Source organism: Plutella xylostella, chromosome 25, assembly GCF_932276165.1.
Source record: "Plutella xylostella chromosome 25, ilPluXylo3.1, whole genome shotgun sequence".
Taxonomy (NCBI): Eukaryota; Metazoa; Arthropoda; class Insecta; order Lepidoptera; family Plutellidae; genus Plutella; species Plutella xylostella.
Window position 1 is genome coordinate 3571520 of NC_064005.1, and position 14075 is coordinate 3585594.

Consider the following 14075-nt stretch of genomic DNA (forward strand, 5'->3'; position numbering starts at 1 on the left):
TCCTGTTCCTGTTTTTAGTATAACCTTTAATGCTTTTGCGAAATTAAATGCGTAAACAGCGAATCTGCGGGCTAATTGGTTAATCAATAAGGTTGAAAGGCTGCACGGGTTACTGACTCTTTGATTAAGATTTTCAGCGAAATGGACTTCGATTTCCTATTGACGCTTGAATGTTTTAAAATAAAAGTGTATAAGTATAATTAGTTTCTCGTGAATTTATAGATAGAAAACAGTTTATTTGTGCGTAAAACTAAAACTATAAATTAAATTAACAAGCTGTGACTTAATTAGGGAACAAAGGGCGGTATTATCAGTAAGGTTTATTAAATGACGCTTTTTTATTATTAATTCATTTATCATTATATATATTAATTCATTTATCATTATATTACATATATTATTGCAGAGTAGACATACTAATTACGTACAATCAACCCTAAAAACATAACATTAGTGATTAAATCTCGCTGAATTATTTATATTATAACCTACTAAAAATAAACCCTATGCAGAAGGGCATATGCCCGACATCCCCTTTTATTCGAATTTCCAACAAATACATTAAAAACAAAGTATTGTCCGATATAGATGCAATTAACAGTAGGCGCGCTACAGCATGTCCTTTAAGTGACCCCCACGCCTTGTCGTTCCGAATACCCTCCCTAGTTGGGACCAGGACCAACATACTACTTGTTTACACGGTGTTAATATTAGTCGGCCTGCCTTGCGTAGTTACACCGCTTGGTAGGTATGTCACCGCTAGTTTGTTATAAGTATCGATAGTTTGGTCACTATCGACTGGCATAAACTTATATTGAGTGCTGCTACTACCAGATACAACATATGCTGTGGCCAATGATTATAGTGATCGGCAGGCAAGAGGTGCAAAAAAAGATCGAGCGGAGTCACAAAATAATAACTAAAATGGGGCAAAATACAGGGAGCTTTATGTTCCTGATTACTCTGATTGGGGATAGAAGCATTGGTCATGAACATAAAAAATTATGATGATGAACGATGGATACTCTTCACATTGCATTTTGCCAAGTCAGGTATTCGTTTTCCAGCGAAAACGATTATCGATATCTTTAGTATGACTTGTTTATTTCAAATTACCACCAAAAACATTTTTTGTTCAAAATTAAAAAAAAAATCGGGATCATCTCATTTTGGGAGTGGAACTTTTTCATTGCCCGTGAGTTTATTAGCACATTGTTTATCTAATAATTACAGGCACACACAAGAATAGGTATGTATGAAAACTATCGATAGGTAAATAAATCTATCATATTTTTGGAAGCACTAGAACATAACACCACCGGTCTAGTAGTTAGGAACAAGCCGCTTAGTGTTCACGGTTCGAATGTGCCCGATCACATCATGTGCTGATATTGAAATACATTGGTAAATGAAATCTGTGGTGGTCAAGTCCGATTCAGTTTCAGGTCTAATGGTTTGTATCCATACTCGTTAATTGGTAACGGACATCGGACATACAATGTTTCAACATGAAAATGTAAGTGAAATTCATCATACAAAATAAGGTAATAACTGGGGTCATAAACATAGCATTTAGAATAAGTGTAAGTACGGTGGCCTGCGCCTAAAAGTATACAGGCAGAGTTTTTAAAATAGCGATCCCTGATGACGAAGGGACCAGCTACATCTGTTATAAATCCGGGGACGTGTTGTGTGTGATGTGTGTAGCAGTGGTGTTTATGTGGATGTGCTTGAGCAGCATGTGAGCTTGAGATCGCTATTTTAAAAACTCCGCCTGTATACTTTTAGGCGCAGGCCACCGTACATCAAGTTTGTTTAGGAATTTTCACCAACGTATGTAATTCTTTTGCTCCTTCAGTTCAACGCTGGTGTGGTTGTGATCCAAGCTTTTTATACGTTTTGTCTAAATACTAAATCATCACTATAGGTTGCTCTTCTATCCTGCACCTTATCAAATTATACATTATTTAATTGGTTATTAATTGGAATTGTACATCGACAAGGTACAGTAAGGGGCAGATAAACCTGACCCCCCTCAGAAGCATTGTTACTATGAGAGGGGGTTCAGGTTTCTCTGCACTTGACCGTACATCATCATCTTTAATCTTAACTCTTCTCACCTCAGAGTGCGGCGGGCGGCAGCGGCCGGGCGAGGGGGGGGAGGGGGCGCGCCGCTCCCCGCTGCTCGAGCTGCTGGACGACCCGCTGCTGCTGCTGCACGCTGCTGACTCTGCGGGGGAGAGGAACAATGTTAGGACGTGAAATCAAATGGAATATGACTTACAATTTTATCTATCATGGCGAGCTGATTTTCCGCATTTAGCCTCTAAGGTGGGCCATTATGCATGATTTACCTATGGTGTGACTAGCTATTAGGCACCCAAGCTACCTAGGTTGCTTATGAATTTCGGGAGGGACACCGGAGATCGGAGGGTTTTTTAGTGTCTTCACGCCTTTGCAATGTAACAAGTCATGGGAGACTGTTTCATCTTCCTCCATGCAAACTTCTGCAAAGAGGAGTGGTGGAGATATTCATTTGTATGATTTTAATTGTAAGAATATGAAATTAAATGTTAGCGATTGGCTCATGTGTGTGTGTGTGTACGTACCTATGAGAGTCTTGTTGGCGGGCTGGTGGTGGTTCTCGGTGTGTCGGCGCAGCGAGCGCGCGTCAGAGTACGACTTGCCGCAGCCCTCCGCCTTGCACTCCTGTGTGTGTGTGTGTGTGTGTGTGTGTGTGTGTGTGTGTGTACATACCCATGAGAGTCTTGCTGGCGGCGGGCTGGTGGTGGTTCTCGGTGTGTCGGCGCAGCGAGCGCGCGTCGCAGTACGACTGTGTGTGTGTGTGTGTGTGTGTGTGTGTGTGTGTGTGTGTGTGTACATACCTATGAGAGTCTTGCTGGCGGCGGGCTGGTGGTGGTTCTCGGTGTGTCGGCGCAGCGAGCGCGCGTCGCAGTACGACCGTGTGTGTGTATGTGTGTGTGTGTGTGTGTGTGTGTGTGTGTGTGTGTGTGTACATACCCATGAGAGTCTTGCTGGCGGCGGGCTGGTGGTGGTTCTCGGTGTGTCGGCGCAGCGAGCGCGCGTCGCAGTACGACTGTGTGTGTGTGTGTGTGGGTGTGTGTGTGTGTGTGTGTGTGTACATACCTATGAGAGTCTTGCTGGCGGCGGGCTGGTGGTGGTTCTCGGTGTGTCGGCGCAGCGAGCGCGCGTCGCAGTACGACTTGCCGCAGCCCTCCGCCTTGCACTCCTGTGTGTGTGTGTGTGTGTGTGTGTGTGTACATACCTATGAGAGTCTTGCTGGCGGCGGGCTGGTGATGGTTCTCGGTGTGTCGGCGCAGCGAGCGCGCGTCGCAGTACGACTTGCCGCAGCCCTCCGCCTTGCACTCCTGTGTGTGTGTGTGTGTGTGTGTGTGTGTGTACATACCTATGAGAGTCTTGCTGGCGGCGGGCTGGTGGTGGTTCTCGGTGTGTCGGCGCAGCTAGCGCGCGTCGCAGTACGACTTGCCGCAGCCCTCCGCCTTGCACTCCTGTGTGTGTGTGTGTGTGTGTGTGTGTGTGTGTGTGTGTGTGTGTGTACATACCTATGAGAGTCTTGCTGGCGGCGGGCTGGTGGTGGTTCTCGGTGTGTCGGCGCAGCGAGCGCGCGTCGCAGTACGACTTGCCGCAGCCCTCCGCCTTGCACTCCTGTGTGTGTGTGTGTGTGTGTGTGTGTGTACATACCTATGAGAGTCTTGTTGGCGGCGGGCTGGTGGTGGTTCTCGGTGTGTCGGCGCAGCGAGCGCGCGTCGCAGTACGACTTGCCGCAGCCCTCCGCCTTGCACTCCTGTGTGTGTGTGTGTGTGTGTGTGTGTGTGTACATACCTATGAGAGTCTTGTTGGCGGCGGGCTGGTGGTGGTTCTCGGTGTGTCGGCGCAGCGAGCGCGCGTCGCAGTACGACTTGCCGCAGCCCTCCGCCTTGCACTCCTGTGTGTGTGTGTGTGTGTGTGTGTGTGTACATACCTATGAGAGTCTTGTTGGCGGCGGGCTGGTGGTGGTTCTCGGTGTGTCGGCGCAGCGAGCGCGCGTCGCAGTACGACTTGCCGCAGCCCTCCGCCTTGCACTCGTAGGGCTTCTTGTTGCGATGCGTCAGCATGTGGCCGTTGCTGCGATAGAAAATGCCTCATTGGATGGTGATTGTACATGTACGGTTGAAGGGCAAATGGGTAGACACCAGTAGCGATTTGACCAAATACATGGGAGAACCAGAGTTCATGAAACGCTTCAGTTGCACTACAGTTTATTGGTCCAAGCATAAGTATTTGGAATATTTGGCACTCCTTTAAAGAGGTGGCGTGAATATAATAACATACGCAAGTATTGGATAAATTATACACGAGTAATAACAAGAAAAAAACTAGTGTTTCTAGCCGTTATTATTATAATATCATGTTTGATATCGCTAAAGAACACCATCTTCCTTAGGATCATATTCTCGGTTAATTACTATAGTGCCAGCAGCGTGTTATGCCAGCTCCGAACTCTGAACATAATTAGTTATTCCACACTACAAACGATAATTACAGACGCGGAACAGCTGATATAATTACGGCTCACCTTTGACGCGGCATTCCAATCATCACCCAAATGATCGTAAGCTCCCTTTGAATCTCCTTGAAAACGTCAAAACCATATTCTATAAGCTGTTGGCTGTTGAAAATAATAATAATATTCCGCTCTAATTGGAGTAGGTACTGGGTGAATGGCAGCTCAGTATTTCTGTCAATTAACTTATTGGGTCAGGGTTGACTGTTCAGCTAATATCGTAACTTTGTGAAGGGGATGACGCATTAATATTCATGGAAGTATGGCGAGGTGGAGGGAGGGATAAGTGTCTTGGAGAAACTCGCACCATTGTCCGTCTATCCTTGTTTGATATTCTAGCTCATAAACCTCAATTTATTTTAATACAAGGAGTAATACTTGCTACTAACACTGTGTAGGTATTTATTAGTTAACAGTAGGTGAGACATTCGCAGATACTTCTGTTGCGTGTATATCCAACCCTCCAAAGCGTGGAGAATATCGCAATAACCCTCCACTTTTCGAGAAGTACATGTCCTGGATCCTCATGGATACTCTATAGTCACCCTTCTGTAATGTATAATCGGTATAAACCGGCGAAAAACTAACTATCAATAGGTGCCGTGCTATCAGCACGTTTAATACTACGAGATAGAGTCGTGGTGCGGGCAGCAGCGCTTCGAAACCCCCCAGGCTGTGTGTTTGCGTTATCTGGACACCCAGTAGATACTCACAGATGGTCCTGCCGCTTGAAGGCCTTGGAGCACATGGAGCACACGTATTTGCGCTCGTCGCTGTGCGTGAGCTTGTGCTTGGCCAGCGCCGACGCGTTGCCGAAGATCTTGTTGCACACCTGCCGGGGGAAATACACCATGAGTGTTGGGAGGTTTGGTGCTCATTACTGCTGATACGTGGAAAAAGAAGCAGGAGTAAACCAAAAGGGGTAGCTCAGGTGGATTTTTTGCATGGAGAGTGCGAGTTTTGACTCCGTTCAAATAGTGGTTTACTATTTTTTTCGCGAATTTCCGAAAGTCGTAGGACAAAAGTGGTCCAGAATGACAAGCTGAATTACTTTTGCAATATCCTATATAATGTGTGTTTTATTTTATACTCTTAATTAGGTTATAAATACTGGATTATATGTACGGTCAGGTGCAGAGAAACCTGACCCCCCTCTCATAGTAACAATGTTTCTGAGAGGGGTCAGGTATTTCTGCTCTTTACTGTACCTACCAAAAGTTCTGTCGAACCAATTAATTAATACGGATAAGTCTCAAAAACAACATTAAAACCAACAAACCGTTCCTAACTACACACGTTTAACGAAGTAAATATCCAATTTTGTCAGAACTATCCTAAAATTCCCTTCAGGCGATGAAACAAGCGACGCGACCCCAGAGAGGGTTGACCTCTTCCACCATGTTTGTCCTTTATCTAATTAGGTGACCTTTCGTTCAATGCTGTTTTTATTTCGTCCTCTTGTGTCCTCTCCGGGCCTCTCGAGTGCCTCTTTAACTGTGGATGTGGACGCTCCGTCCTTTCACAGTGTTAATAGAGCGTGGAATGTAATTTTGTCATGAAGACCGAATTCACGTGTGCTTTTGGAGCAAAGTTCTGTTATAGTGGAGTATATCGTTATCGTTATTTTAGTTTTATTTTAAGATCGAGTTACGACTAGCTCCTGTACATACTGCACATCTCAAAGTTGTTAATAACATTTAAATAAAAAAAAACACACACGTTTATTTATTTATTTTAGTGCCTATGGAATATAAACTTATTATCTCTACTTCTTCTAAACTCAAACTCTTAATGTTTCCTTTCCCAAAAGGCTGCAATTCCGTTGAAAGTGTCCATTCATCATGGAAGGAAAACTATAGTATCGATTTGAAGAGCACAATAAAGGGAAAAGCCATCATTCACGTTTTATTTGCCATTTGTTAGTTTATAAACATCGAGGCAGCCGGCACTAGTGGTCGCTACATGGTGCTAAGGAAGATATTAGAGATGCTTTTATCGGTCAGTCAGTAAAGCTTAAGCACCTTGAAAAACGTGTTTATTGAACCTTGCGGAACATTTTATTTAATCTTTATTTAACAAATTGTAGGAATGTATATTATATTATACATAGTAGGTTTTACTTGTGGTTGATTTTTAAATGAAATATAATTATGTTATTAAAGATAGGTATAATTTGGTACAACTTTGCATTTGTGTCACTAATGGTTGATTCTTCTTGTCACGAATCCTTTTTACCCGACTGCCGAAGGAGGAGGGTAATGTTTTTCGATTACTTGTATGTTTGTATGTATGTTTGTCTGTTTTTTTGTTCCCTCCTGTAGCCTAAACGGCTTGATAGATTTTGATGTATGTGAAGAGATATTGTTAGAAGCGTATTGATTGCGCGATGGTTATAGGCTATGTGACTTTATATTAATATGTATAAAGCGCCCTCTAGAGGACATAAAGTGATGATCGAAAAAATAATATTTTTCCAACTATGCTGTGTGGGGTATTAAATGAAAGGGCTTGATTAGCACATTACAAAAATATGCATATTGTAGTTATTTAAATCACAACGCCAAAATTATTGAAATAAAAAATGTTTTAATAAATTAAAACTCGACTACTAACATACAATTTCATAAAATAAAAACAACAAAAAGGTTACAAATAAAAAAACATAATTATAAACAAACAAACAACCCGACTGCACGCTTTAAAGATGAAAACACGCCCCAATGTTAATGGAAAGTATCGCAGGCGGGGACCAACTTGACCGACACACAAGGTACACTATCTAAGTCACATTCAGCTAAATGGTGAACCCTCTGCTGGTCCCCGCCTGCGATACTTTCCATTAACATTGGGGCTTGTTTTCGTCTTTTTTAGCGTGCAGTCGGGTGTTGTGTTTGTTTATAATTATATTTTTTTTATTAAAGCTAACTCTGAGAAATTAACCCATGCGTACAAAATATGTAGGTATATCTCATAATTATCTAACGTGTACGCAAATTTTTCAAGCATCAATCTTCATCAAAAAGAAAGTTCTTCAGTGCAGGTCCCACTTTGCTATTAATCTACGATGAGGGCCCATTAATCATAAACTTCAATGACAAAATAAATGACTGAGTTCTTGAGACCATTCAAGAACATGAATGGGATTAATTTTACGTCACATTTTCGCCCCAAAAACCTCAAAAGAAGCCGTAGGATAAGCTCCCTTGAATACCAAATAATGTTTTAAGGGTGAGTGTAACAAAAATAGATTTTTTGTAAAGGCCTTTATCCAATATTATAAAAACTTAAGCAGAGATGCAAAAGCTCTTACGAACACAACAGAAGAGATGTAAGAAACGCGATATGTTCGGAGCTACTGAAATATTCAGCTGACGTGGCGGGAACACCCGGCGGCCTCGGGGTTTGGGCCTAACTTATGATTTAAGTATATTGCATCACTACTGCATACCAATAAATAATTAAAGTAAGAAACGAACTTAAAGAGAAAAGATCGTAAGGAAAGATCTAGAATCTAGATGTGCACCTTAAAGAATTTTGTACCCATTCCAAAATGTCCAACAGCTTGCGACCTATCACATGAGTACAAGGTATTGCGAAAAACGTGACTATTCCTTCGGGGATTACAGTCACATGAGCATATTGCACGTCATGTTAAGTTGCAGGTATCCAAAGAGAGAGACATTTTGTTGCGAGAATTAAATAATAACAATATCTCAAAGGTTCAACCTCACATCCCAGTGTGTCATAACCCAGCGCGAATAGGTAATACCGTGTGGGATATATCCGCCGAAACTACAGTAGGTAAGGTCACCTCATAACACCTACGCGGCTGTTCCCGCACTTACCCGCCGCTTCGACCCATTTGCAGATCGTACCAACTACGTGTTACTTTTAGATACGACGCTTTGTGAGAGGATTAAGCAGTTAATTGTCTCCGTTGAATATTTATGGAAATAATAACTATTCCCCGAGTCATTACTGGACTTTGTTAGCTACACCTACAGTACTTAGAGTACATAACAAGAATTGAACTGATTTTTATCAAAACTCCTATACCTAAAAGTAATTATTTATCAGATAGGTAGACGTTCATTGCAATTTACAAGTTTCCACAAATCTCTAGTGTTGAGTAAACACCTGAGTCCGAGTTGTTCTTTGGTTATACATCGATCAGTCAGTTCAAATACATTACAATGACATAATATGTACCTAGTTCCATTCGTATTGATAAACGAAAATGTAGGTCAGATTAAACTCACGTATGAATTCTGAGTAAGTTCTTCATGCACGTGAATTCATGCTAATCGTAATTTTTGTGTATCGAGTTATTTTTTATTCGTACCTGTACTAATATTATAACATGAAAATTATTTGCAACATTTTATGTTAACACCCTAAGAAGTTAATAAAAGGAAAAATCTTTTGTCTTCAGAGCACGCTAATATTAATTTTGTAGTTAAAAGATTTTTCTGATAAAAAGACAATGAAAAGCTGTACTCGCTAATTATAATAGAAGATGGTAGTGATTTTATGTCAAGGAAAAAATTAATCCACTATGGGATTTATTACCTGATAATAGATTAAATTAAATTATAAACTAGACTACGTACATAAAAGATAAGTAGGTCAGTGGTTATGGCACCACTATTAAATCAAAATAAATAATCATCAGCTCGTGAGGAGACAAAAAAACTCTTCATAATATCTTACAAAGTGTATATCCTAAAAAAATGAGTAAATACTATTCAGATGTTTATGTTCAAACGTCCTATGCTATAAAGTTACTCCGTAGACGCTTTAAGTCCAATTAGGGTCGTTTAGGAATAATAGGATATTATTTAGCAACTACGTGTGTGATTCAAATATGAATGAAGCGAGTCGTTTGATAATTATGCGCAAGTCCCAGGCGTGTGACTGGGAACCACCTAAGCTTGTTACTGAGCTCACGTAGGGGGCAACTTACTGGCAAATCCATTTGAATATGTGTGTTTGAAAATTGATATGGCTATTGCAATGCAATATGTTAGATGCATTTCCATTTCAATTTATGTTATACTTATGTGTGAAATTAGAGAGTAGTACTACACATGTCAGTCTACACGAGATGAATTGTATTTCTCAAATAATTAATCATAGATGACCTGCAACAAAATAATATACTTACCCCCTTATTCATAAAAAAGTTACTGGACAGATTAGCTATTGAACTGTTTTGTCACTCTCTGTCAAAGAACAAATTGTTTTCTGTCAGAGAGGGACAGAACAGTTCAATAGTTAATCCGTTCAGTAACTTTTTTATGAATAAGGGGGTTAGAAGAGATAATTTATAGCTTCTCTACATACATAAAACAGCAAACGGAGTGCACCATCTTATTTATTTATTTAAGTCGCTGCAATAAAAACTCCATAAAAATACAGTCAAGTCAAACAATAATAAATTTAATAAAAAGCAATTTTTGCTTTTCAAGACGTGACTTCTATATCGAGTAGCGGACAATAGGAACATTCTTTTCAGTGGCACTTTTAATCAGTGGCTTTGAGGTTTGTCATTGGCATGCCGACCACGGCGGCCACTGTTCGCGGCGGGCAATAACTAGTGTTGACATTGTGGACTTTGATGGAAGAAATGCTACTGTTCAGGTTTATTTTGTAACAGAAACTTAATTTCCAATTAAAAAATTAAGTCACTGTAATATCTAGTTACAGACAGAAGAAGTCGAAGTTATCAGAATACCTATTTGTAGTCATAAAAAACCTCCCTTTCACGAGTAGGTATTATATAATTAAAACTTATACGTAATAACGATGTTGACCCCTTTTGTTTTTTACTACTATGTATTTGTACGTGATATTCCACTTTGATTAAAGGACTATTCGATATAGTCGTTGCTTAATATTTTTCGCCAGTTCATCAGCTGTTTGCCCGTCAGTATTCCCCGCGTCTCCCTTGTTCGACTATTGTACATTCATTTATTTCTCACTTCTTTTGTTTCATTCACTGCTACTCTAGTGCCTACTATCTTTGACTACGATTCAGATAATATCTTCGTTGGCACTGAAAATACGACATTATTATTTTGAACCTTTGCCGTTCCTACTGACAAATGAGCGTGTCTTGTTTTTCTTTGACAATTTAAATTGTAAACTGAACCGGTTCTCCAAACAAAACGAAAATTTCCAATTCGGGTATGGAAATTTTAAGGCACCTGGTTTTAGAAGGTTTATTCACCTTGCCTAAACAAAAGAAGATCCACTTACAAACATAAATATAATGTGAAATAGGTAGGAGATTGATATTCCGTCGAGTTAAGCCAACACTTGGCGGCGGCCCGGCCCCGCTCGGGGCTCCGCCGCCGCCGCCGCCGCGATCAGCCCGCGCGTGTGTACAAGTTTTGTTTCGGGATCAACGCAATATCCTTGTTGAGCTTTACAATAAAACGTTTCTTCCGCGTATTTGCCGTTGACATTGCTGAAACGTCTCTTATCGCGGGGGATCAAGATTTATTTTTGCCGGGTGTCCGTCGGCAAACAGCCGGTCCGAGTAAGTGAGTAGGTAATCGCACCTCGCGGTTCGTAAACACACATCGTTAATGTGACGACGGTCCCCAATTCTCATCCATTTTAGACGTGTCCATGTCGTGATCCATCTTTTGTTCAACAGATTTTTGGCACAAATGGAAATTAATCGGTATTTTCAGGCCTTTGTGTAGATGAACGTGAAAGGGTAAACTGAACACCCGCATGCCGGATAGAGTTACCTATTAAAAGTTGCGGCATGAATGAGTCTGGCAGGTGAGTGAGTCGTGACGTGGCCCGCGGCCCGGGCGTGATGGCGGGGGCCATGCGGAGGGGGGTTTTCCACGGGGGCTGTGACGGGGCCTTGTGCCGGGGGCTGCGACGGGGGCTTTTCAGCTAGGTCCTTGAAGCTCGGGACCCACACCCTGCCACACCTCCCGCCCTCTGCATCACCGGATGGGTCCTAATTCCAACTGCTTTGTCGAGATATCCACCTAGATTTACCGAGATTTAAGGATTACTAGCTTAGTTTGAGGTTGCCGGCATAAATTCAGTTATGATGAAAGTGTTCACTCTGAATGTACGAGTAAGTATTTCAAATTTCACCTTTTTTATTACATTATGGAATTTTCATGCTTCTTTGATTTATTTGTATGAAAATATAATGTCAATAGTAGAAATAAGCGAAGTTTATGTTTGCGTGAAACAGATCAATCCAATAATGGCAGCCGTCCAATCCAGATTTTTGGCGCTGGAAGGTTGGATGGAACGTAAATTATATTTATGCACGAAACAATATTATGTATAGCTTTATTTTATTTATTTATTTATTACTTAGTTATTAGTAGAGAAGTGATAGGATATTGAGAAATACTATCACTTGTTTTTTTTCAAGGATATCTGTAGATAAGCGATTGGCCTACGCCGCGGCGTGCTACGGGGCGCCGTAGCATATCGTAGCCCGTAGCTCGTAGCCCGTAGCGGGTTATAATAAATGATTTTCGTTTTTATGTGTTGGAAATGTACATTATATTTAATTATGTGAAAGGTTACAGCTAAAGCTACTTGTAAACCGGAATTTTCTTGAGAATATCCATTTAAACGGTAACTAATCACGGGAGAAAATAATATTTTCTTAAAATAAGTTGCTTTCTTGTGGCCATTTTGCGTAATTCTGTTTAGATGTAGGTGTATCTGGGTAGTGACAGAACAGAGAGACAAGGGTCAGATGGGCCGAGTGACCCAACTACTATAAACTTTAATTGGCGCGGACTATCAATACTATTAGCTCAGGCAATTATTACGGGATTTTCAGCGATCGATATCTGCAGATACTCGTCCCCACTCAGTACTTAGTATGGTTTCCAATTATGAAACACGTTATTAAAGGTATTTCAATCACTCCCCCATCATGATTCAATATTTATTTATGTCGTTCCTTTTAGAGCGTTATTTATTTATCCTATGAGGATAAATACGTTGCATATATGGCCACTCTATGCAATGAAGTAAACAAAAAAATGAATCTCATATTTGCGCTTTGCGGTTTTATTTATACAAATTTGAATGCAAATATTTTTATTGCTTATGCAGAATATATTCAAAGAGATCAATAATATCAATTTAAGCATCAGATTTTTCCAGTCTTTTGACTTGTCTGGTGTATAGGTACAGGGTTCTACCTTTTTTGGCATAAGATTTTTTTGCCTAATCTCATATTGCATAGTAACGTTTGGTCAAAGTCTCGTTACGCCGTAAATCGTATGGCATAAATCTCGTTTAGTAAAAAGTTATTTCGCATAACATTGTTTAGCCTAATAATGGTATGGCCAAATCTTGAATAGCCTAATAATGCTATGGCATAGGTTTATACAAAGTAATAATATTCGTTTGGCTTTAACTTTGACGGAGCGTCTCCCTACATAGCGCAAACTGGTGCCTTGTATTGTTTCCGCTGTTTGGAAAACGCTCCGCTCCGCTTCGCTGCGCTCCGCTTTGGTTTTGATGAACATGTGCACCTAACACGCTCCTCCTCGCTTTGCTCGTCGTCGCACCTATTTTTAGGTTTCGATCTCATGGGGTTTGTAATAATTATATTGGTCGTTAACTTTCGATTTTTTGATCATACAATATCGTGATTTTCGGGATGTAGGAGAAAAATACCACAATTTGTACATTTACTACATACTTAATATATTTTTTATTTAGATAACATTAGGAGAAACAAGATTATACATAGGTATAGACGAACATAAATTTGAGCAAACGAAACTTAGGTGTTTAAAGATTGTGCCTAAAGAGTTTTAGACGAAACGAGCCTTATGCCACATAAGTCTTGACAAAGTGATGGTTCGGCCAAAAAAGTTTAGACCATACGAGTTATGCGAAATGAGTTTTGGTCAATAAAGATTATGCCAGATGAGCGGAACCCATAGGTACAGTGTATGTATTATAAAGATAAAATCTTATTGCTCCGATTCCTAGTAAAGTAAAGAATGGCTCTTTATAACCAATTTTCCTTTTACAATTATACATTTATTACCTTGATGTTAAATCGACTGAACTGCCAGTAACTCAAGGAGACAACTTGATTATTATCAAGTACCTAACAATGAAACAGAAGCACTTCCCAATAAGCAATAATCTAAAATTGTATCTGATTTCCATGAAATCCCCGGTCAAGGTCGTTCGGTAATAAGGCTCGTCTCAAAACATCGAACAATAGCGTGGAAGGTAGACGCGGGTCTATGCCCCCGCCCCCCGCACCCCCGCCCCCGCCTCACATTCGGCTGACCTATAAACACAGATTCCCGTCTTTGTGTGGCTGACTTCATCCCATACATTTGTATTTCGCTGAATGATTTTCTGTTGGATTTCGGTCAGTTTGTAAACCATCGAATATAGTTTAGCAACATAATATATATGTATAAAACAAACTCAATATTGAGTAACCAATAACAAGAGAAAGTACTTA

At 40.6% G+C, this 14075-nt stretch overlaps 1 protein-coding gene across 1 annotated transcript in view; it reads right to left on the reverse strand.

The window, feature by feature from the left end:
• LOC105380823 (zinc finger protein 541) overlaps window positions 1–14075 on the reverse strand; it is a 168931-nt gene that overhangs the window by 19226 nt on the left and 135630 nt on the right. Inside the window, exons 7-11 of the mRNA XM_048630388.1 lie at window positions 5299–5417; window positions 4004–4146; window positions 3659–3687; window positions 3148–3250; window positions 2121–2230 (exon numbers count right to left, since the gene is read on the reverse strand). Coding sequence (XP_048486345.1) covers window positions 2121–2230; window positions 3148–3250; window positions 3659–3687; window positions 4004–4146; window positions 5299–5417 — 504 coding nt within the window. The remainder of the gene's footprint in view (window positions 1–2120; window positions 2231–3147; window positions 3251–3658; window positions 3688–4003; window positions 4147–5298; window positions 5418–14075) is intronic.